We start from the raw sequence: 21338 nt of genomic DNA on the forward strand, positions 1-21338 counted from the left end.
AGGGAACTCAGCATTTGGAGTGAGCACTGGGCTGGAGGTCCGAAGACCTGGCTCTGGTCCATTCAGTGACGGGCCTTGGTGACAGTGACTTCACCTTTGATACAATGATACCTGCTGCAGTTCCTTTCTAGGACCTTTGTAGGGGTCACATATTTAAGATCCCGTTGATCAGTCCACATTCTTTTGGTAAGTGAAGGCTGCTATAGTTACTTTTATAATTACAGTAGAAATGTACAGAGTCTATCTGGATTGGTTGAAGCCAGGGAAGGGAAGGGGAGGAGAAAAGTGGGCCAAATGATCTCTGGAGACCCACAACTTTGGGGATATTTCTCCAAAAAAAGTTTCAAGGAATTTCTCTCCCTCTCCCCAATCCAGGTGGTGAATCTGTTTCTTTAAGGTGTGGGTGGCTGCTTCAATCTTGAAACAGGCAGGTAGCAAGGAGAGGGGTCCCAGAGCTTCCCAATTACAGCACCTTCTGGATTTCCTTTCCTTTTCCCCTGCTGCTGATGTTGCTTAAACTGAGCAATTAACGCTGTAGGGCTGCTGGGAGCCCTAGGCATGTGTGACCTCACAGGCCCGGGTGGTTTTGCTGATGTCCTGCAGTGTGAAGCTGGGAGTGGAGATCGCTCCTAGAGTTGGTTCATCGCCTCTGAACCCAGCTCCTGGTTGCTGGACATCCTTTGGAGGAGGGTATGTTGGAGCAGGTCATCATGTTACACAGCTTCAGGGAACACACCTCCCAGGAGCACAATGTGACTGTTGGCTTGAAAATCCCTCCCTGGAAGGGCTGCAGTGTGGGGCATCCCTATTTTGTTACTAAACTCTATTGGTTCCTTGGTTCTGTGGTTTTTATTCTCAGTTTTGGTGCCTAATGAGGTCAAAGGGAATGATTGTATGTAGTAATGATGATACTGATCATAGTAATTAAGATGGGTTGTCCTGAGACCACTTTCATCATATTTGGTTTTGGAATACACTTAGAAACAATCGTTTAATCAACAAGTACCTATTTATTGTGGCCGTGTGCCTAAGCACTGTGCAGAGTCACAGAGGGGAGCTTGAGGTGGAAGAGCGGAGTTGGAGAGGGACTCAGTAGACAAGCTGCTCTCAGATAGCAGAGGGTTCATTCCTTTCTTCAGTCTGCATTTTTGCCTCTTCTCATACTATCAGGTCCTGGAAGATGGTTACTGTGCTAGCTCTAGTTTTGTTGGCATTTCTGGGGATTGTCAGGGTGGGGTTGGGAGTGATTTTGATATGGAAACTCAAGGGGGTCACATTCAGAAGTGGAATCTGGGTGTGCCCAATGCAGCTCTTGACTCACTTTCCCATGGCTGGTGAATTTAAGGGTGTGTGTGGATTGGGAATTTCTGTTTCTTCTAGAGAAGGACTGCAGTTCAGCCTTTCATAGCTCCCCAGGTCAGCACTCTCAGTGAATTAGCTTCTTCTACCTCCAACCTGGGCCGCCAGCCCATTGTGGCTACGTGCTACAGCTGGGTCCACAGAGCTTAAAATAGCAGTATGAGCTGGCCATTTAGCATGTGGGGAGCCCGCCTGAGGCAGGATGGGCAGCTGCGTTGGAGTTGGGGCTCCGTTGGATCCTACCACTAAGTTGGAGAGCGTTCTTTGGGGGGTTTCTTCTAGGCTCAGGTTGGAGGATAGGGGTTGGTGTTGGTGGGGGCTCAGGTGCAGAGGGAAAGGAAAGAGCTTGTCTTTCCTAAGAACTTCATGGGAATGCCTCGAACCTGACCTCAGCACTCCCACTGCGCACTCAGCGACCTTCACACTGGGCGTCCTGTTTGGCCTTAGTCCTGGCCTTTGGTACTGCCCATGGTTAGCCATGCAGTATCCCATTCAGCTTAAATGAAGAGAGGTGGGATGGAAGGTGCTGGCTATGTCAGATCACAGGTGGCAGGGCTGGGGTGAGAACACAGGCATCCTGAGTCCTGGCTGGGCGCACACTCACCACTGGCTCCTCCATTCCCTAGCTTTCTCCTCTTGGGAAGCCAAGATGGCACCTAGAGGATTTGGCACAGATCTCCTCCAGGCATTCATTCATTCAACAAGTATTTATTGAGTAGGTACAATATGTAAAGCTATGTTTTTGCTGTGGAAATACGGTAATGAATGAAGCATACTGAAACCCCTGCCCTCATGAAGCTTTGTTCTGGTGGGGAGTGATTAGAAACAATCAGTTCATAAAAATGTAAATTATAGTGTATGTGGGGATAAGAGTTATGGAAAAAACAGAAAAGAACAGGACAGATTGAGTGTGCTGGGGAAGATATAGCTTTGAATGGAGGGGCTGGGAAGGTCTCATTGAGAAGGAGGCACTTGAGTGAAGGTGTAAAGGAGATGAGATTGTTAGCAATGTAGAGATCTAGGAGAAGAATGTTGCAGTAGAGGGAACACCCAACATAAAGGCTATGCTATAGGAAACAGCAAGGACAGTATGGCCAGAGTGGAGAGAGTAAGTGGGTTGGGCGCGTGTGTGTGTGTGTGTGTGTGTGTGTGTGTGTGTGTGTGTTTGTGTGTAAGTAAGAATTGTGCAAATACTTGTAAGAACTTTGTCTTTTCCTCTAAGACTCAGAGATGGGAAGCCATGAAAGGGTTTGAACAGAGCAGTAACTTGATGTGACTTACATTATAGGGTCACGGTACCAGGACCCTATAATGTAAGGAGCTAATTTCAGTTGTCTTTCTCCTGTTCTTAGGCTGCCTGTGGGGACCCCTTCCTTTCCCTATGACTTGTCCAGCCTCCATTCTTATTCCCAGACCTTTTCTCCTGGCAAGGAGGGGCAGGATGGTGCACGTTTCTTCTAGAGTTTCTTCTGCAGGGATGAGGTCTGGGCTTTTAGAGTGGGTTGCTGGAGCTTACTTGTACTGGCTCTCAAGAGCCTATTAGTAAATAATCAGAAAATTTGCCAGCTGGTTGTTAAGCCATTGATAGTTTGCAAATGGCCACGGTGGGAGTACTTAGACCATGGAAATTTTCAAGCACTGGAAGTTGTGCTTTTTCCCCCGGAGAGCTGGTTGTTACACATTTACCTGCCCAACACTGGTCTGTGATCTCCACTCTATCTGGGCTGTATAGTTGGGAGAGCAGGACCTCTGCTTGCTTTCATTTGACAAAGCACCTGTGTTCCTGCTGTGTGAAGTAAAAGAGAGCACAGGGGACATGTTGGTGGGGGGCTTGGTACAAGTTGATGTTGGAGCTGCTGGTGTGTCCCCAGGACTGGCAGGGCTTATCCCATGGTGCTGTGACATGGAGCCTCTCTCTTGTTCCTGACTGGGTCATCCAATGCATGGCCACTCTCCCACCTCTATGTGCAGGGGTCAGCTGTGCACATAAAAGCAGGGCCAGCACTGGGCCCAAGGAAAATTACTTGGTGTAAGGCAAGATCTCTATTTAGAAGTCAGGAGCCATAGGTTCCAGTCTCTGGTTGGCTGCTGATTAGCTTAGACAAAACCTCTCCTCTCTTTGGTTGTTAGTTTTCTTATATATAAACGGATGGCTTCCCGGCTGTGTATTATGCAGGCGAGGCGTGTGGTGAAGGTCACCTGTGATCATAAGTATGAAAGCCCCTTGAGTAAGCTGTGACTCACACGCCTTTATTCACGGTGTTCAGGCACCTGGAGCCTCTCCCTCCTTTTGCCAGGAGGACAGCCCAGAATGCATCCTGCTTTCTCTAAGAAGCGTTCTGTGATGGGTCATCCTCCCTGGGCAGGTCCTCTGAGCACTCAGTCTGTGCTGCCCTCTCTGGCATGAGTTCATGCATTCTGTCACCTATTGTCCTTTCATTTTTATTTACTTATTTTTTTGGTCTTCCCTCACATAGACCATTAGCTCCTTGGGGCCAGTGCTTCTTGGTACCAACCACAGTGGCGAGCCCAGGATGGGCAATGAGTGTGTACTCGAGACCTTTGGTGATTAGTAATCAGTGTAGTTTGTCTTTATATCAGTCTCATGTGAAAAGTGATGGATAGTTGTAGGGTGTATGGATGAAGGTTCTGAAGTGTGGTACTGTCCACTTGATGTAGCAGTTTCCCAGTCAGTGCCTCATCTGTCCCTCAGAATCTCTGTGTAACAGATGAGGAAATGGAAGTATGCTCATTCATTCAAAAAAATGTGTGCTGTGTTCAGAGAGCTGTAAGGCTCTTGTCCAGGTCACACAGATAGTAAGTATCAGAGCTGGGACTGGGGCCTTACCCTTCATTCTGCCTGGCTCCCTGCAGTACGAGTGTGTTTGCCTTGTGCTGTCCTTTTAGGAGGCAGATGGGGCAGCTGAGTAGAGTGTGCATTCATGGTCAGGCTCAGGGGCAGCACCAGTGCTCAGTGCCGGCCCTGCTGTGTCCGTGTGGCCGAGGCTGCGGGCTGGCATTTCCTCTGGAGCAGTGTGGGGGAGGGGAAGAACAGGTGTGCCCTGGCACTGGGCCTGACTGGGCTGTGGGAATGTCTCTTGGGGCTGGAGCTTGGAGTATGAGTGACACACAGCCACCCAGACACATCGGGTCTCGCGGAGCCCAGCCACATTCTCTGGGCTCCAGGCTGGATATCTGAGCTCCCCGGTGGCTCAGGAGATGGCCATATCTGCTGGGGGACCCCAGAGAGGGCCTCCAAAGGGGAGGACAAGTGGTGATCTTGTAAATTGAGTGCCTGCCAGATAGGCCAAGGACAGTATCAGGGGTGTCCAATAAATGGGTGAGGTGAGTACATATGATGAAGGCGGGGGTGAGGCCTGAGGGCTGTGTGCCTGTGTGAGGGATTCAGTTTTCCGTCAGATTTCTGAAGTGTTCACCTCACACCAAGCTGGGCTGGTTGCTGCAAGAGGAACGCGGGTGAGTTTGTCCCCTCAGGAGCTTTTGGTAGTCTTGTAGGAAGACATTTATGCAAACAACCACGACACACGGTAGAATGAAATCAGTGCCTCAAAATTGAGATTAGTAATAAGAAGAGAGCCTCTTAGTTTGAGGGATCCTTAGGATCAGGGGGTCCTCCATGGAGGATGTGGCATTTGGGGAGAAAGCCTTAAACCATCTACCAAAGACAGAGATGGGTGCTGGAGCCCTCATAGGTGGAGGGCAGTGCTCGAGCAGAGTATGGGAGCAGAAAAGTGGGGATATATCTAGGGAACAGTGAGGAACTCTGATTGCTGGGAGTATAAGGCACAGGACTATGGGAAATAAGGCCAATAAAGCACAGGGTAGGTCTTGAATGCCAAGTTTGAGAATTATTATAGAATCCCTAGGAAGGCTGTGAACAATTTGAGCTGGTAAAAGGGGCAAAACGGTGCATCCACTCTTAGGACAGTGATGAGCAGCATGTGGGAGGGTGAAGTAGGAGAAAGGCTGGGGGCAGAGCCCAGTTCAGTAGACTGTGGCAGGAGTTGGGCTGGGAGACTGCGACAGGAGGGACTGTGCTTCTGCTTTCAAGGGTGCGTGTGTGGTGCCGGCTGCCTTCTGGGCACGTGTTGAGGAAGTTTGGGTCGGTGAAACATGGTTGGGTACACATTGTGCATGATTGGGTTACGGTAAGAATGCCTTTCTGCCAGAGTAACCTAAGAGAGAAAGAAGAGTTTTGGCAGCTCAAACAGCAGACTCATGGGTGTGTTTTGGGACCATTTTCACCTCAAGTAGTTTGGGAGGAGAAAGATACTTCCAGCTTTGGGAAGGACTGGTTGCTTCTCAGATGGGGGCATCCTGAATAACTTAGCTGCCTGGACGGGGGTCAGCCTGAAATGGGTGGAGGGAAGAGATGCTGAATGGGACCATTGCCAGTGCTGCAGCCTCACTTGACAGAGTGGCCAATGGCGTTTCAGAGACCTCAAGTGATTTCACGCCCTATGAGACTGTGAGTTCAAGACAGCCAAGTCTACCCAATAGGGATGGCCAATTCGTCTTCCCCCTCCTTCCTCACGCACCTCTCACTCTCTCCTGTACAGGCTCCTGCCTCTGGTGCCTGCAGAGCAGGTGGAATCTAGGGCACTGTCCCTGCTCTGTCATCCTTAGAGCATCCCCAGGTGTTAGCACACACTGCTCTTTCCTGCAGCACACCAGGCTTTGTGGAGGGAGAGAGGGAAGAGGGGAGGCAGCAGGCAGCAAAGGCTCCCAGCTACTGAGCTGGCCTCACAGGCAGGCTGGACGCTAGGTCAGAGCCTGCTGTTCTCAGAAGCAGTCAGCACCCTCTATGGAGGGGCTAAGGAATATTGGATTTGCTGGGTCAGTAAATTTCCACTGGTGTACGGTAATAAACTTCAGGCTCATCACACTTTGCGGTGTCCAGTGGCCTGGCTTTATCTCATCCTCCCAAAGTTATCTGCCCTCCTTGATAAGTACTAATAACAAATACCTCTTTCTCCCTGTCTGCCAGGCACGGATGGCTGTGTGTGCATGCCTACGAGTGCAGGTACACCTGTCTGTCCAGTGCAATACCTCGCACACCAACCAGGCCCTCTTAGGCATCTGACGGGGATGCTGATTGGGCTTGGGATGAAAGATGGGGCTGGTTTCCAGGGACATTCCTGGAAAAAGGACCTGAGAGCCCAAAGGGTGGGCAACTCACAGGGTGGGCTACCATCCTGTGCTTCCAGGGCTCAGCCACGGCCACTTCTTCCCATCCTGTCAACAGAGGAGACTGTTGTTCTTTAGGAGTGACAGGTCTTGCTCTTTGCATAAAGTCTCTCACAAAGCCCCCAGTGCTTCATTCATATGTTTGTGGTGATTTAAGAGCTCCTATGTGATAGGCACAGCCCTTGCTCTCAAGGACCTCACAGTCTTGGGGCAGGAGGCAGGGAGGTCAGTGAACAGGCAGCACTGTGAGGGGCTGGCCTCAGGGTGTGCTGGTGCGCCAAGCTGCCTCCCCAGACATCACGAAGAAGTTCCCGGGACTGTGGAAGTCAGCCAGTCAGAATGTGTGGAGAAAGGTGGTCCAGGCAGAGGAAATAACAAGTGGGAAGGCCAGGAGGTGAGGAAGACTTGGCTGTGTGTGCATTTTGGTGGAGCACAGACTAAGTAAGGTGTGGGGATGGGGCTGATGAGAGGAGTAGGGGGCGGGGAAGCACCTGTAATGGCTTTTTTTGTCGTTGTTAATTCTCACCCTGGATATTTTTTCATTGATTTTTAGAGAGAGTTGGAAAGGAGGGAGGAAGGGAGAGGTAGAGAAAAAAGAGAGAGAGAGAAGAGAGAAGAGAGAAGAGAGAAGAGAGAAGAGAGAGAGAGAGAGAGGAAGGAAACATCTTTTGGTTGCCTCCCGCACGTGCCCCTACTGGGGCTAGGGGGAGGAATCTGCAATCCAGGTATGTACCCTTGACTGGAAATCGAATCTGCGACCCTTTGGTGCACAGCTGATGCTCTAACCATTTGACACACTGGCTGGTTTTTAATTGGTATCCAGGGTTTTAATTGCATTCAGGGTCACCTCTGCTCCAACCTCACCTTCCCTATGAGTTCACTCTCTGTGAAGCTTCATTTTGGCTGGGTGGGTGGACATGTCTTCCCCAGACATCCTGGGTAATCTGGCTTTACCTAGCTATCCCCTACCAGGATGCATGTCCTCCTGCCCTCTGCCTGTCCAGTCCTACCCACTTTCCAAGAGCCAAGTTGGGTCCCATTTCACAGGGTGGGAATTTTAGGGCTAGCAGGAGCCTTAGAGAATAGCTAGTTCAACCTCCTTGTTTTGTGGGTGAGGAGTTAGAGATCACACAGGTAATTGGTGCCCTGAGGCTTTGTTCCTTAGGCTCTAGGTGGTGATACAACTGGAAGGCTCGTGAAGCCCTTCCTAATGACACTGGCTTGCCCCCGTGTGCGCGCGCGCGCACACACACACACACACACACACACACACACACACACCCTCCTTTGAGCTTCTGTTTCCTTGTTCAGGTATCATTGTACCCCTGCTTCTGATCGGGCATTGCAGTGGCTGCACAGGAGTGAGTGAACCAGACCCAGCCCTGCTGCCCTAGGGCTTATGGTCTATTGGGAGAATCAGCAAATTGTCACTCAAGTAAATTTGTACAGTTAATCCTTGAATAACACAGGAGTTAGGGATACAGATCCCCCACATAAGCAAAAATCCACATGTAACTTTTGACTCCCCCAAAACATAACTACTAATATCATATCCTACTATTAATAGGAAACATTACTGATAATATAAATAGTCTATTATACTGTATTCTTGCAATAAAGTAAGCTAGAGAAAAGTAATTGTTATTAGGAGAACCACAAGGAAAATACATTTACAGTATTTACTGGAGGAAAAAAATCCATGTGTAAGTGGACCCATATGGCTCAAACCCATTTTTTTAGGAGTCAACTTTACTTTTACATTAGGATGAGTGCTATGAGAGAGAGGCAAATGGTACTAACAGACTATATATTGATGGGAGGGGGGTATTCATTTAGATGGTAGGGGGACAGTCAGAAACCCAGGAGATAATTTTTAGACTTTTTTGCTTGCTTTCTTGCTTTCTTAATTTCTTGCCTTCCCTCCCTCCCTCCCTCCTCCTTCCCTTTCTCCTTCCCTCCCTCCTTTGTTTCTTCTCCTCCTCCTTCTCTTCCTCTTTTTTTTTTTTTTTTTAAATATGAGAAAGAAACATTGATTTGTTGTTCCATTTATTTATGCATTCATTGGTTGCTTCTTATATGTGCACTGATTTGGGATCGAACCCACACCTTGGCATATTAAGGACAATGCTCAAACCAATAGAGCTACCCAGACAGGGCTAGAAGAGAATTTTGAAGAATTTACAGGAGCTCATGGATGAGTAGAATTAAGTCAGACAGTGGGTTGTGGAAGAGCATTTTAGGAAGAGGGAACAGCATGGACAAAGCCTCTGAGGAGAGAAAGAGCTCTGAAAGTTCACTGGTTGGAGCATAATGAGAGAATAGTTGGAAATGGGGCTGAAGAGGTAGCCAGGGGCCAATCATGCTGGACCTTTGAGGTTGTTTTAGGAATTTGGGTTGTAATACAAAAATAGAATAGCAAACACACACACACACACACACACACACACACACACATGATCATAATCTCAATAAAATGGGAAGGTGCTGATGGGATTAAAGTAGGAGAGCAACCTGAGTGAGAAGGTGTCGGCTGCTCTGTGCAGTGGACTGAGGGCAGGGGCAGGACTGAGAGCCCTGTGGAGGCTGCTGCCGGAGCCAAGTGTGAGATGATGTAGGGCTGGACCAAGGCAGACTGGCATTGCCCTGTGGGGGTAGGGACAAGTGGGAGGTGACTCACTGGACAGGGCTTATGTTTGGTTGGAGGTGGGGCAAGTGACAACTGGGAGTTAAAGGTGGGTCTTGGGTTTCTGGTGTAAGCAATGGGATGGGTGCTTATGCTGTTTATTGCTAAAGGGAGGGCACTGCCATGGTATGTGTGTGTGTGGGGCAGGGCTGGGGCAAGGTCAGTCCCTCTGGGGCCTGGGAAATTGGAGCTGCCTCTGAGACGGCCAAGTGGGGATGCCAAGTAGGAGTTGGATGCGCATGCTTGGGGCTCAGAAGACAGGTCAGGCCCAGGTAACCATTTAGGTGTCATCAGCATGTGCAAGGCACTAGAAGGAATGGTCAGATGCAGGAATGTCGGCAGAGGAAGAGGGTCTGGGACTGAGGGACTCTGACTGAGAAAGGAGCTGAGAAGGAGCTGCCTGTTTACCCTTAGAATATGAGCCACAGACATTTTGTATTGATAATGTGTTAACTTGTATCTTTTTTCTGTTCAACTACATTATTAATTAGATGGGTACTGGGATCACATTTAGTATAATAATTATAATTATTGGTATTGATAATAGTGTCTCAATTCTTTGAACATTTTCAGACATGCTGTGTGTATTACATTCATAACCTTTCATCGCTATTTAAAATTTTTTAAAAATTAAATTTATTGGGGTAACACTGGTTAATCATATAAGTTTCAGGTGTAAAACTTCATAATTCATCATGAATATTGCACTGTGTGCTCACTATCCAAAGTCTAATCTTCTTTGGTCACCATATATTTGATCCCCTTTATCCTCTTTGTCCTCCCCCAGCCCTCTCATCTCTATTTTCTTACATACTCCTTGGGAAGGTGTATATTATCTCCATTTATGGTAGGGAAACTGAGGTACAGAGCAGGTAAGTGCTCATTCCAGGTTACCCAGCATTTGGGTAACTCCAGATGCGATTTGGACACACACACACACACACACACACACACACACACACACACCCACCCCTGTACCTAACTCTGACGTGTTTCCATGACATTACTTTGCCAGAACTTATGGACAGGGATCACTGGAGGCATCTAAGCAACAGTTTCCAGGGCACGTGGTGTGTGCTGAGTGGTATTGGCTTTGTGACAATCCATCCACATCTCTCAGCTGGCTCCTCATGATCTGGAAGCCTCATTTTTAGTACGCCTGGCTGGGTACCGAGTAGCATGGCTGGGCCCATAGCTGTGGCCCTGTTTCCTCAGAGCTCAGCTAACTGTCCATACTCACTGGTACATATGCAGACCAGCAAGTTTACCTGTCATTTGTGAGGTATGGACACACAGCTGAGGTTCTCTTCACAGTCTTATCAGTAGCCAGTAGAGACCTCTGACAAGGGCTGACCACAGCCAGCTCTTGGATTTTGCGATATGGCTGCAGCTCCAGGGTGTCTGCACGAGTTCACCAGTGGTTCAGCTGGAGGCAGATCTGCAGTGTCCTGAGAGTTCCTCCAAAAAGTGTGGCCCGCAGGATGCGAAGGGGATCGGAGCAGCTTGTCCTCTGTCTTGCTCTTCTCAGTCTTCTTTTTCCCCACCTCTGACCTTTTTTTTGACTCTTCCTCTAAAATGGCTCCTGGTTCATGTGTATTTGTCTGTCTGTCCATTTCTCCATTCAGGCTATGCACTAGGGATGTTGCTGAGAACAAACAGTTGACTCCACGGCCGTTACACTCAGTCATTTGTTGCTGGGCATTTAGATTTCCTGGGTTCTGTTGTCAGGTTCTGATGCCCTCGATATCCTGCTTTCCAGGAACAATTCCATAGATTTCTGGCATGGCTCCCATCCTTCGATTAATGAACTTGGAGGGAATGCAGGGCTTAGGCATGGTGGTCATCCTTTTCCTTCTGCGTTCCTACCCTGTGGTGGCCATGGGCGTGAGAAATGATGAAGACACAGCCCCTGCCTCTTTTGGGAAGCCCAGTGTCCAGAGCAGAGGTTGAGGATGTAATTGTATCCTCAACAAAGAACTAGGGGGCCTGAAGAAGTGGGGATCAGGCCTCTCCACAGAGAAAGAGGTCCACCAGCCATCTCTGGTAGACTGTCCTGAACCAGTCATCCCTCCATCTGACTGTGATCCCATCCATAGCAGCCAAACCCTATTTATTTGTTTGTTTTCCTTACTGGGCTATGCAAACTATACAAATAAAACTACCTTTAGTTCTTTCCTAACCCACCCCTTTCACCGTCATTGTTACTGTCCTTCCTGAATCCGGGCCAAGTTTCATTTCCTCACCATCCCCTGCCAAGTGAATCTGCATGCAGACATCTCTGGATGGGGGCCCCCTGCTAGGGACCTCTGCAGCCTTGCTTCTTGGCACTGTAGGTAAATAGTTTGCTGAGCAAGTGCAGTGTTTTCTATATTGCTGAAGACCTCAGTTTTGTAGTTTAAACATCGGGGTGAGGCTAATCTTCTTCTTCCATGGCAGCCCATCTCACACATTCCTTAGCATAGCAAGTGTCACTTTGTGTCCAACATAAATTCTGGGGGAGGCTGCCTTGAGGTTTAGAGGGACCGAATACTTCATGAGCCGCACACTTTGTCAAAAACAGAAATCATCAGCACAGGTCCAAAAGGGGATCTGTGTTGGCCCATCAGCTCTGATTGTGTGTGTGTGAGCGAGAGACCGAAGACGGATCTCACTGGCACTGCAAGCCTGAGGACCTCAGCAGGAGGCAGGAAGAGCTTGGCAACTACTCTGAAGCCCACATCTCCCTAGTTGCCAGTCAGCAGAGATGTTGCATGTTGGTTTCATGTATTCACTGCTCTCCCTTCCCTTTGGGAAGTCTGTACTTGCTTCACTTTTTTGTTATTAAAAAAGGGATGGGGTTGGGGGTGGGGGGCGGAGTAGGCAGCTCTGCCTTTTTCAAATGCTCAGAGATCCTGAAGGGCAGTCTGTATCTTCCAACTCTCCTGAGCATGTTCCCACATGTGCCAACCCACTTTATTCTCAGGACACCTCTGGGGTTAGGCTCTATTAACCCCCATTTAAAAATATACTTTTATTGATTTCAGAGAGGAAGGGAGTGGGAGAGGATAGAAACATCAATGATGAGAGGGGATCATTGATTGGCTGCCTCCTGCATGCCCCCTACTGGGGATGGAGCCTGAGCATGTGCCTTGACTAGTCGAACCGTGACCTCCTGGTTTATAGGTCAATGCTCAACCACTGAGCCACACAGGCCGGGCACCATTTTAAAGAGGAGGAAACAGGAGCTCAGAAAAGCAAACTTGCCCTCGATCCCACAGCTACAAACTGAGATAAGAGTGAAGAACGGTCTCCGGACTCGAGTCCCGCTGGTAAATGATCTCTTCTGCTTCAAAGAAATAAAGTTGTTAGAATAAAGCAGCAGCCATGAACCCTCAGGAGCCCGCTGAAGAGAACAAAAGGTATTAACCATTTCAGTCAGGTGGCTGTGGGCTCCCTGAGGGCCAGCCAGGCATCTGCCCCTCATCTGTAGACAGCACTCACGGACCGAGTATCGAACCAGGAAACACGTTTGGTGTCACAGTTGTGACATACACTAGGTTTCCTTGCTGGGAGCACCGCTGTCTGAGTGGGGATAGGGCTCAGAATAGTAATGCCACTGCAGGCCCCTGTAAAGAGCCTGAGGGGTTACATCCTAGCATGTAGACCTGCCAGGAGCCAGGGAGGGTGCAGGCTGGATGGAGCAGGGCCACCGCAGCAAGTGTGTGATAGGGTTTGAAGCCCCTCTGGTCTGAGTCAATGTCCCCCCTCCCTTGGGCCACAGCCAGTGGCCTTGGTGTGAACGTCCTGTCTTTCTGACTACTAGACTGTGTGTGTAAGTGGCAGGGGGCAGCACACCTACATCAGTTTCCTCAGGGGCCTTGCCCTGAGCTCAGCACATTGAAGCAGGTATAAAGTGTTTGATGGGATCCGGGGAGGCCATTTCACACTCACCTCCCATGGGGGAGCGTGAATTCTCTATCCAGCCATCCCAGTGTAGCTCCCCCTATTGAGGCGCAAACCTCCCCCCACTTCCCCCAAGCCTGGTGTTAGGTGCTGGGTATATTAAGCCTCCTAGGACTTGGTCCTGCCCTCAGGTGCTCTCAGCACTCTCTTGCTGGTGGCAGAAGAGAGAAGTGGGCTCCTCATACCCCAAAGTTTTTAGTCTTTTTGGTTTGCCAACTGGTAGCCCAGGTCAGCAGTGCAGAATTCTGCCTAAGCCCAGAGGACGCTGCCCCAGCGCAGTGTTGCCCGGTAGGATGCAGGCTCCTCTGCACGTTCCCAAGCCTTTAGCCAGAGCCTTCTTCCTGCGGTTTCCCTTTTCAGTCCCGTACGTGCACTCTTCATGGGAGAGGATCCAGCCTGCATCCTAGAGCACTCCTACATCATCCTTGGCACCGGCAGGACCCCACCTCGGCCACCTCTCCTCAGGCTGGCGAGGGTCCCAGCCGGCGCAGCATCCCACCCGCAACGTGGGGTGGGGGAGGGGCACTCGCGCAGCTGCCGGAGCCTCCGGAGCCTCCAGGGCCCGCGCGCGGGCGCGCGCGTGTGCACGCGGAGGGGGCGGGGAGGGCGGCGAGCCCCGTGGAGGCCCCAAGCGCCTTTCCCACACCGCACGCAGCACCTGTGGTCCCTTCTCTCAGCGTTGTAGCCAGACCCACGTGTGCAAAAGCGTGGTGTGTGTGTGTGTGTGTAGCTGGGAGTCCGTGTGCCCAGGTCTGGCAGGCAGGCCCGTGTGCATCGGGGAGGCAGCCAGGGCGACAGTGGCCGCGCTTCTTTACCCCTCCAGTCCTCGTCCCTTCCCTCCAGTTTCTTTGGGTCATTCCTACCTCCAGTCCTTCCCCACTTCTGCCGCCCCTTTCCTGCGGAACAAGAGCCCAGCGCCTTCCGTGAAGGTTCTGATTCCCCCCAGCTCCAGAGCCCTTGACATTTAATGAGGGTTCAAGGCGCACGGGTGTAGGCACACAGCAGAACGTTAATCCCATTAAAGATATGGTGTCATTGGGGAGGGGGAGGCTCCCCTCCCCCGCCCCTGGCAGACCTCGCTCTCATTGGTTGAATGCAAAACAGGGGGCGGGGCTGAGGGCCAGGCGAGGGGGCTCCGGCGATTTCGGAGTCAGGAGGGAGTCGGGGCTGGGATTTCACTGGGAAAGCCCAGCGGTGGCAGCTGCGGCGGATCCCTCCCGCGCTGCTTGCGGCGAGCCCGCCCAGCCTTAGGCTGGCGAGCAGCTCCGCAAAGTCGCGGAGCGAAAGGAGGTGGAGTGCCCACAAAGTGGCCGAGGCTCCGTGCTGGGGCTGGATAGGGCGAGGCGTGTGCCCTGGGAACCCGGATCCCGGAGCCCTGGCGCCTTGTGTGGAGTGGTCAGTGCACTGGGAGGCGAGCTGACGCTCTGGACAGAGAAGTCAAATTGCAGCCTTCCCAAAGACGCCTGCTAAGTTACGCAGGCCAGCCAGTTCCCGGAGAGCATTCGCGAGCGCGCAGAAAGCCGAGCCGCAGAGCCCTCCCGGGCTAGCCGGCTGGGAGGAGGGCAGCGGCCCCTGTGCAGCGGGGTCCGGTCCGGAGTGTGCCCCGGTGCAGAGAGGAGGCGTGCAAGGCTCCACCGGGCCTCCTGCAGCCTGCGCCCGCCCGACTTGGGCGTCCCCTCTGTCCCTCTCCGGGAGCGATGCCCCCCGCCCCTTGCGCCCCACGGGAACGCCTGGAGCATGGAGAAGTCGAGTAGCGAGGATTCTTCGATCCACCGGAGTCCATCTTTGGACAGCAAGGACTCGGACTTTGCCAAGCCATCCACCTCGGGCCGTCCATTCGGCCGCGGCTTCACTGCCGGCGCCTTCTATGGCACCGCGGGCTCCGGGGGCCAGAGCCGCGCGGAGACCGGAGTCAAGACTGACAAGTACAATGCCCCGAAAGGCAGCAAGTACGTGGTGTTTTACCTGGACCTGTCCTTTGTTTTCCTCCTAGAATTTAAGAAGTGCAACATGGCCAGGGGCTGCCTCTGCTGTTTGAAATACATGATGTTCCTCTTCAATTTGATATTCTGGGTAAGTCCTTGCGCTTATCCCTCCCTTTGCCTTCTCTCCTCTTCCATACCCTCTTCCTTTTTGGTGCTGCATTGTTCTGCTCTCCGCACAACGGTAAGTGGGTTTTTCCTTAAGATCGTTATTTCCCCTCGTCCATGTATCTTCCTCTTCTTTTCTCTCGCCTTGGCTGAATGGAGGCTTCAAACTTGCCTTTCCTCCAGGAGAGACTGTGCTCCTAGGAGGCTGGCAAAGTTTGCCTCCACCCCCTTCCCCTGTAAGAAACCTGCGCTGAAAGTGCCTCTAACGGGATAAGCTGCAGAAATAGGTGTGGGGGTCAGAATTTTTAACAGCTGTGACCCTGCGTTGAAGACCGGCACAAGTGTGAATAGAGTTTCTTCTTCTATTCCTCCTGAATATGCAGGAATACCGTCTGCAGCGTTTTATAGGCACAAGATAGGGGAGTGGTGGAGTTCACATCCTCCCACTCCTGCCAGTGAACTCCAATAGCCCCTGTCCGGAGTGAGAGACTCCCTTGCTAGACTGCAGATATGCCTCTGAGTTAGGGCTCCTGTGAAAAAGGAGGGTGTGGGAGGGATGCTGCCCTCGGGTGGCAGGCAGCTGCTTTTGAGGGATTGCAGGGGGAGCAGATGGCCATGTGCTCCATCTTGGACCGGCCATGTGCTCCACCTTGGACCGCCGGCCCTCCCAGCTCTGAGAACCCCAGAGACTAGAAGGGACAAAGGGCAAAGGGGGGAGGGGGAAAGGGGTGGAGAGACAATCAGGAGTGCTCCATTCTAGAGAAGGTATCAGTGGGTGGGGCAGCTTGGAAACATTCTCCAATCTCTGATTCTGGAGGACATGTGAGTGCAGCTTACACACTTGTCATAAGAAGTACTAGTTAGGTAGATATGAAAACTTCTTAACCTCGGATCTAATTGTTCCTTCATCCCAAGTGCTGCTTCCGCCTTTCGCTTTTCTTCACCAGAGCTCAGAGGGAAGTCAACACAGATGTTTGGCTCTGCCCCAGGGCCTGTCCTCCTGCGACTAGAGGGACTAGAGGCTGTCAGCTGCCTGTGGTCCAGGAGGAGGACTGGGGGCAGGAGAAAGTCATTCACAGTGAAGCCAGGTAGAAGCAGTTGTGTTTTGTGTTCAACGTTTGTGGGAAGTGATTGGCTTAAAGTGAAAAACTTTTTGGTTGTGTAGGATGGGGGTGACTTTTCCCTCAGAGGGGGAAACTCGGGTTGGGTGGGAAGAAGTCGGGGTTCTTGGTTATGTGTTAGCTTCTTTTGTGGCCTTGGCTAAATTGCATCGTTCATTCATTAAGGACTAGGTGTCCTTTCCAGCCCAGTGGGGGGAGTGGCTGCCAAGATGGTCTCCCTCATGCACTCACTGCCTTAGGTATGGGGCGTCCTGTATCCTTGCCTTCTCTGTGGGGAGGGAGCCCCTTCCCTGCCTCGTGCACAGGCTGCTGCTTCTCTTCAGAGAGGCCTGGTTTGAGGTGGTTTGAGTTGAATTTTCCCAGATAGCTCCATGGTCTGGGGCCCTCCAGTCATTGTGTTACCTATCCTTTGGCGAGGTTTTGTGGAAACGGGGGCAGAACCACTGGAATGTGAAGAATGATTTTGTGGCCACCATTGGGCAAGTGCTCCTGTTCCTCTGACTCACTTGCCGGCAATAGTGTCAGCCAAACACCGGTGTGTATTACTCTGGTGCCTGTGAATTACAGGAATGCTGCCCTTTCATTGTCTACAGCTTCCCTCTTTGTTCTTGCCTACAGTCAACCTGCCTTCCTGTCTTGCCCCACTCCGCATATCCTAACACTTACTAGAAAGACCCTCCTGGGATGCTCACTCAGTGTCTTTCTTGGCCAGTAGCTCCCTGCTCCTCCCACCCCTACCCCCACCCCGCCACCTGTTGGCCAGAGTGGGTATAACTGCTGCAGCTTCTTTCTCTAGGGCGGTGTCAACTTGGTTTTGGGACCTCCTCACAAAGTGTAGCCCAATGGTCTATACTTTGTAGGCATTTGTTATATGTTTGTGAGAACATGAATTGAAGGGCAGAACAGTAAATCTACATGTCAGTTGTGCTGCCGGATTCCCACGTCCCACTTGGTAGGGACTTGCCCAGGATGAAGGCTCTCCTAGCAGAGCACCTCAGCTGTGGGCTGACAGGAGGCTCTCTCATCGTCCCTGAAAATCTTGGCAGAGGTTAATGAGCTGGTCGATGGAGAGGGCTTCCTTGGTCCACAGTGAAAGGACTTGCTGTCTCTCCTAATAAGACCACCACCCTCTTACCAGGCAAGGAGTGATTCTCTCCTAATCTCTGACTTTTCTGACGTTTCAGAATTCCGATGACATACTATGACCTGGGAAAAGTTGAGTGTCAAAGGTCCAGGTCTTTTATGCTAGTAGCATATGCGATGATGAAATAAGACATAGACCTTAGGAAAAATGGAAAACTTAGCAGAAGAGAGATGGATGCCTGTGTGTAAGAGCTTGTTGGGAGGTGGGAGAGCAGGTGCTGCGGGGTGTTAGCCAGGATTTGGGCCCTGCGGTCACTGAGCTCCATTTGCATGATGACTTCCTGTGGCCAGGTGGTTAGGCTTGATATGGGAGAAGGAGCGGAGGAGAGAGCCAGGTGAGAGGAGAAAGTGCTTAGGCCTCAGGCAGGTGGGACGGGAGCTCTGGGAGACCTCTGCTCTTTCCAGTGCACAGGGAGGGAAGGGGACGGGGTAGAGGAAGGAGGGTTGCAGGGCTCGTGAGAGTCAACTCCTCTGGGACCCAGAGCAATGGTCAGGAATTATGTAGCCATCACTTTTTCTAGTCTCAATGGCCCAGATCCCCAAAGGAGGCTTTTCTGAGGCATTAGAGTTGAACATGAGGCCTGCGATCAATAGACAGAGATCCTCCTTAGATCCCAGAGCCCACCTGGTAATTCTCCAAACCCACTGCTGCCACCTGCCCCCTGCCTCCTCCGAGCCTGCCGGGAGGATTCTTCGCTGCAGTGCCTTACACTGCAGCCTCTCTCAGGCGTGAGAGTCCCTGGTCCCTTGCCGCCGGGTGGAGCTTCTAGGGTGTTGGTACTGGTGAGGGCTTGGGTGACATGACCGAGGATAGGGTGGGAACAGAGCTATTCTGCCAGCATTCCTCTTCCTTACTGAGAAAAGGGCAGGTGTCTTACAGGCTGCTGGGTGCCTGCCTGCTTTGGGGGTGGGGGTGGGGGGTACAGGTTGCTCCTGCCATTGCCAACTTCAACCAGATGGTCCTAACCATGTTAGCCCTCAGGGCAGCATTTTGGGGAGCCTGCTGTTGATGGCAGGGGTTGAGGAGGGGGCAGTCAGTGGTCATGCCTGACGGAGCCCACCTCCTCTATCTCCTGCATATCTCACTCTGATTCTCACAGCCCAGAGAATGCTGGCTTCTCGGAGGAAAAGAAATAGGAGCCCGAATTGGGACAGAAGTTTCCCCATCCTGAAGGGCCCGGCCGCCCACCAGTAATCAAACCCACCCCAAGTTATTTCTCCCAGCAGTATTCCCCTCAGTCAGCCCATCTCAGAGTCCTCCCAGGGCCATTTGGTGGAACCCTCCAGGTAGAGATTAAGTGAATCTAAGCCCTGACAGGGCAGCAAAGGGGGCCCAGAGCCCTTTACTCTGAGAAGGGGAGGGACAGTATAGCATGGGCTCTCAGTGCTGGGGGCCTATGACCCTTCTCAGGAGAGCAAATCGGATCCCAGCCCAGCTTCTCCCGGCCCAAGTCAAGTTGCTGTCTGATATGAAGGGGTGGGGGTGGGGCTGGGGTGGCTGGCCTACCAGTAATTGCCATTCCTGATAATGGTCACTTTTCATGTTTGCGAGCAGAGCTGTCCCATCACTTTAAGTCAAGGTTGGCGGAGCAGTGACATTCTGGCCCCAGTGGAGAGTCTATTCCTTGTGGAGTTCTCCTTAATAAAGGCCAATGAGCTAAGGAGGCAGTGTTCAGTGTGCCTGCTGGAGCAGGGGAAAGGCTGGCACAGGGCTGCCACAGCCAGGGGGCCGGGTGGGGGCCCTGATTAACCTCGCCTAAGTGGGTCAGACCTTCGTGGCGCGGCCCCTCTGGGAGCAGGCAGTTTGGTTAAAGCTCTCCAGCCACATGCGAGGCATGTGTTTGGTGCTGCCGTGGCTGCATGTGTGTGCCTCTGAGGTCTGCGGTGCCAGGACAGGGGTCTGTACACAGTTGGGGTGTCCTAAGGAAGCTGTGGGGGGCCTTCTGTCTGGGAATGGGAGCGGTGAATGGACAAGGGGGCATGGCAGGTAGAGGCTTGGCCTCTCCCAACAGGAGATCCAGGCTAAGCTTGGCAGCAGGAGGCATTCAGGGGCCTCCCAAAGTGCTCAGGTATAATGTGAGTCATTGTCCCCCCTTCCCCCCCATGGCTGCTACAAGTAGATGTTCTGGTGGGTCGGGCATGGCTCCGCCTGGGGGGGGGATGGGCACAAGGAAGGTCCTGGCTAATGCTCTGAGCCTGTGGAGCATGGCTATGAGGGAATGCTGGCCCTCTGTTCACTTCCTTTCCAAAGCATTAAAAATTAAACTCCTTTGTCTTAATATCTATTTTTAAATCATGTCAGAGCCAGCATTGGTGTCAATCAGGAGTGGGTGGGGAGGAAGAGGGTAGAGAATAGAAAGGCCCAGCAGAAACAGGGTGAGTGCCGTCACTGCCTTGAGGAAAGTGACACGGGTCTGTCCTCCATGCCACTGGGCTGTGAGGAGCACAGAAAACACCATCCACCTCCTCTGGGATGGTGGGCTGGGAGGATTCTACAGGGGGGTGGGGAGGGAGGGCTCACCTTGGGTTGGGGCTCGCCCTCCCCCTGTCCTACCTCCATGTGCCTGTCTGCCCGTGGCAGCCAGTTCTGGGGCATACTGGGCTGCTGGGGACCCAGTTGAGTCGGTTCACTCATGCCACAAATATTTACTGAATGCCCGCTGAGTGCACTGGAGGCTCCAGTTGGTGAGGACGGGCTGACTGGGCTCACACAGAGCAGATCAGCTTTCTTGGGCCAGGAAGTCGTGGAATTGAGAGGTCATCTGGCTCGTCCTCCACCAAGCCTTTGAACACAGGGCTGCAGGGAGGGGTGAGAGCACGGCCACCTCACCTTCCAGCGTTCTGAGGAGGGGCAGCAGCAGGCTGGACCCAGCGTCTGGGTGGCCTGACTCAGTTTCTCCTTTCCTTTCCCCACCCTGAAATGACGGCTGACTCCCGCTCTAAAGTGTTTGCTCCCATCAGAAATGGGAGGGGAAAACAAGCTGCGTTTCTTTTAGGAGTTAGTGTCCTAGCTTGGGAAAAAGAATTAGTGAATTCTGTGTCTTTTCTGTTTCTTCTATTGAAAGGGCCGATGAGATACTCTGTGGCTAGTGCATACTCATGCATTTATTGAGTACCAGCTGTCACAAGCCCTCGAGTGGCTCTGAGTTCCACGGAGGAGTCAGAAACATAAACATTTCTGAGCAGTAGTTGCTTGGCAGAGCTATTTAATGCTCTAATTAATACTGCGTAATAGAGACAAGATACAGAGATAACAGAGTAGAACAAGTGACACCTGGAGCTTGAAGGATGAGTAGGAGTTTGCTGGAGAGATGAGGATGGGAGTCTGGGAGGGGAGAAGGGTGGAGAGGTAGACACAGGCTCCCGGAGCCTGTGCTGGGAGAGCTTGCAGTCCAATGGGAGCGGCAGGGCCCCTGGCCTGTGTGCAATGGGCTGAGCAGAGAAACAAAGGGGGGTGGGGATCAGTCTGGAGGGTGCCAGTGGGGAGGGGCTTCCTGGGGTGGTGAGCTTGCATGGGCTCTGAGGATGAGGTGGCTCTGCTGAGACGTGTGACCAGTGCCTGGGGAGGCTCTGCAGTTTGTCTCCAGTCTGAGGAGAGGGAGCATTGCTTTTCCGGCAGTGACCACCATGACAGGTGTTCGGTGGCCTCAGGCTGTAGGCTGTTGCTGTAGGTAATCCAGCTTACAGAAAGTACCCCCCCTCGCCCGTTCATCCTCCCCCCCTCCCCCCCACTCCCCTTTCCAGCCTCTCTCTTCTAGCTTCGATCTGCCGCTTATTTGGTTCCAGTTAGGA

General features: G+C 52.0%; 1 protein-coding gene across 4 annotated transcripts in view; it reads left to right on the plus strand.

The window, feature by feature from the left end:
• TSPAN9 (tetraspanin 9) overlaps positions 1-21338 on the plus strand; it is a 200879-nt gene that overhangs the window by 102283 nt on the left and 77258 nt on the right. For 3 of the 4 annotated variants that reach the window (XM_084878450.1, XM_084878451.1, XM_084878449.1), the window contains one exon: positions 15186-15265. In XM_084878450.1, coding sequence (XP_084734576.1) covers positions 15203-15265 — 63 coding nt within the window. In that variant the 5' untranslated portion in view covers positions 15186-15202. Of the gene's footprint in view, positions 1-14341; positions 15266-21338 lie in introns of those variants that run through there. The other variant, XM_084878448.1, reaches the window with a different exon arrangement.

Source organism: Pipistrellus hanaki (genome assembly GCF_964339955.1).
Source record: "Pipistrellus hanaki genome assembly, chromosome: 3".
Lineage (NCBI taxonomy): Eukaryota > Metazoa > Chordata > Mammalia > Chiroptera > Vespertilionidae > Pipistrellus > Pipistrellus hanaki.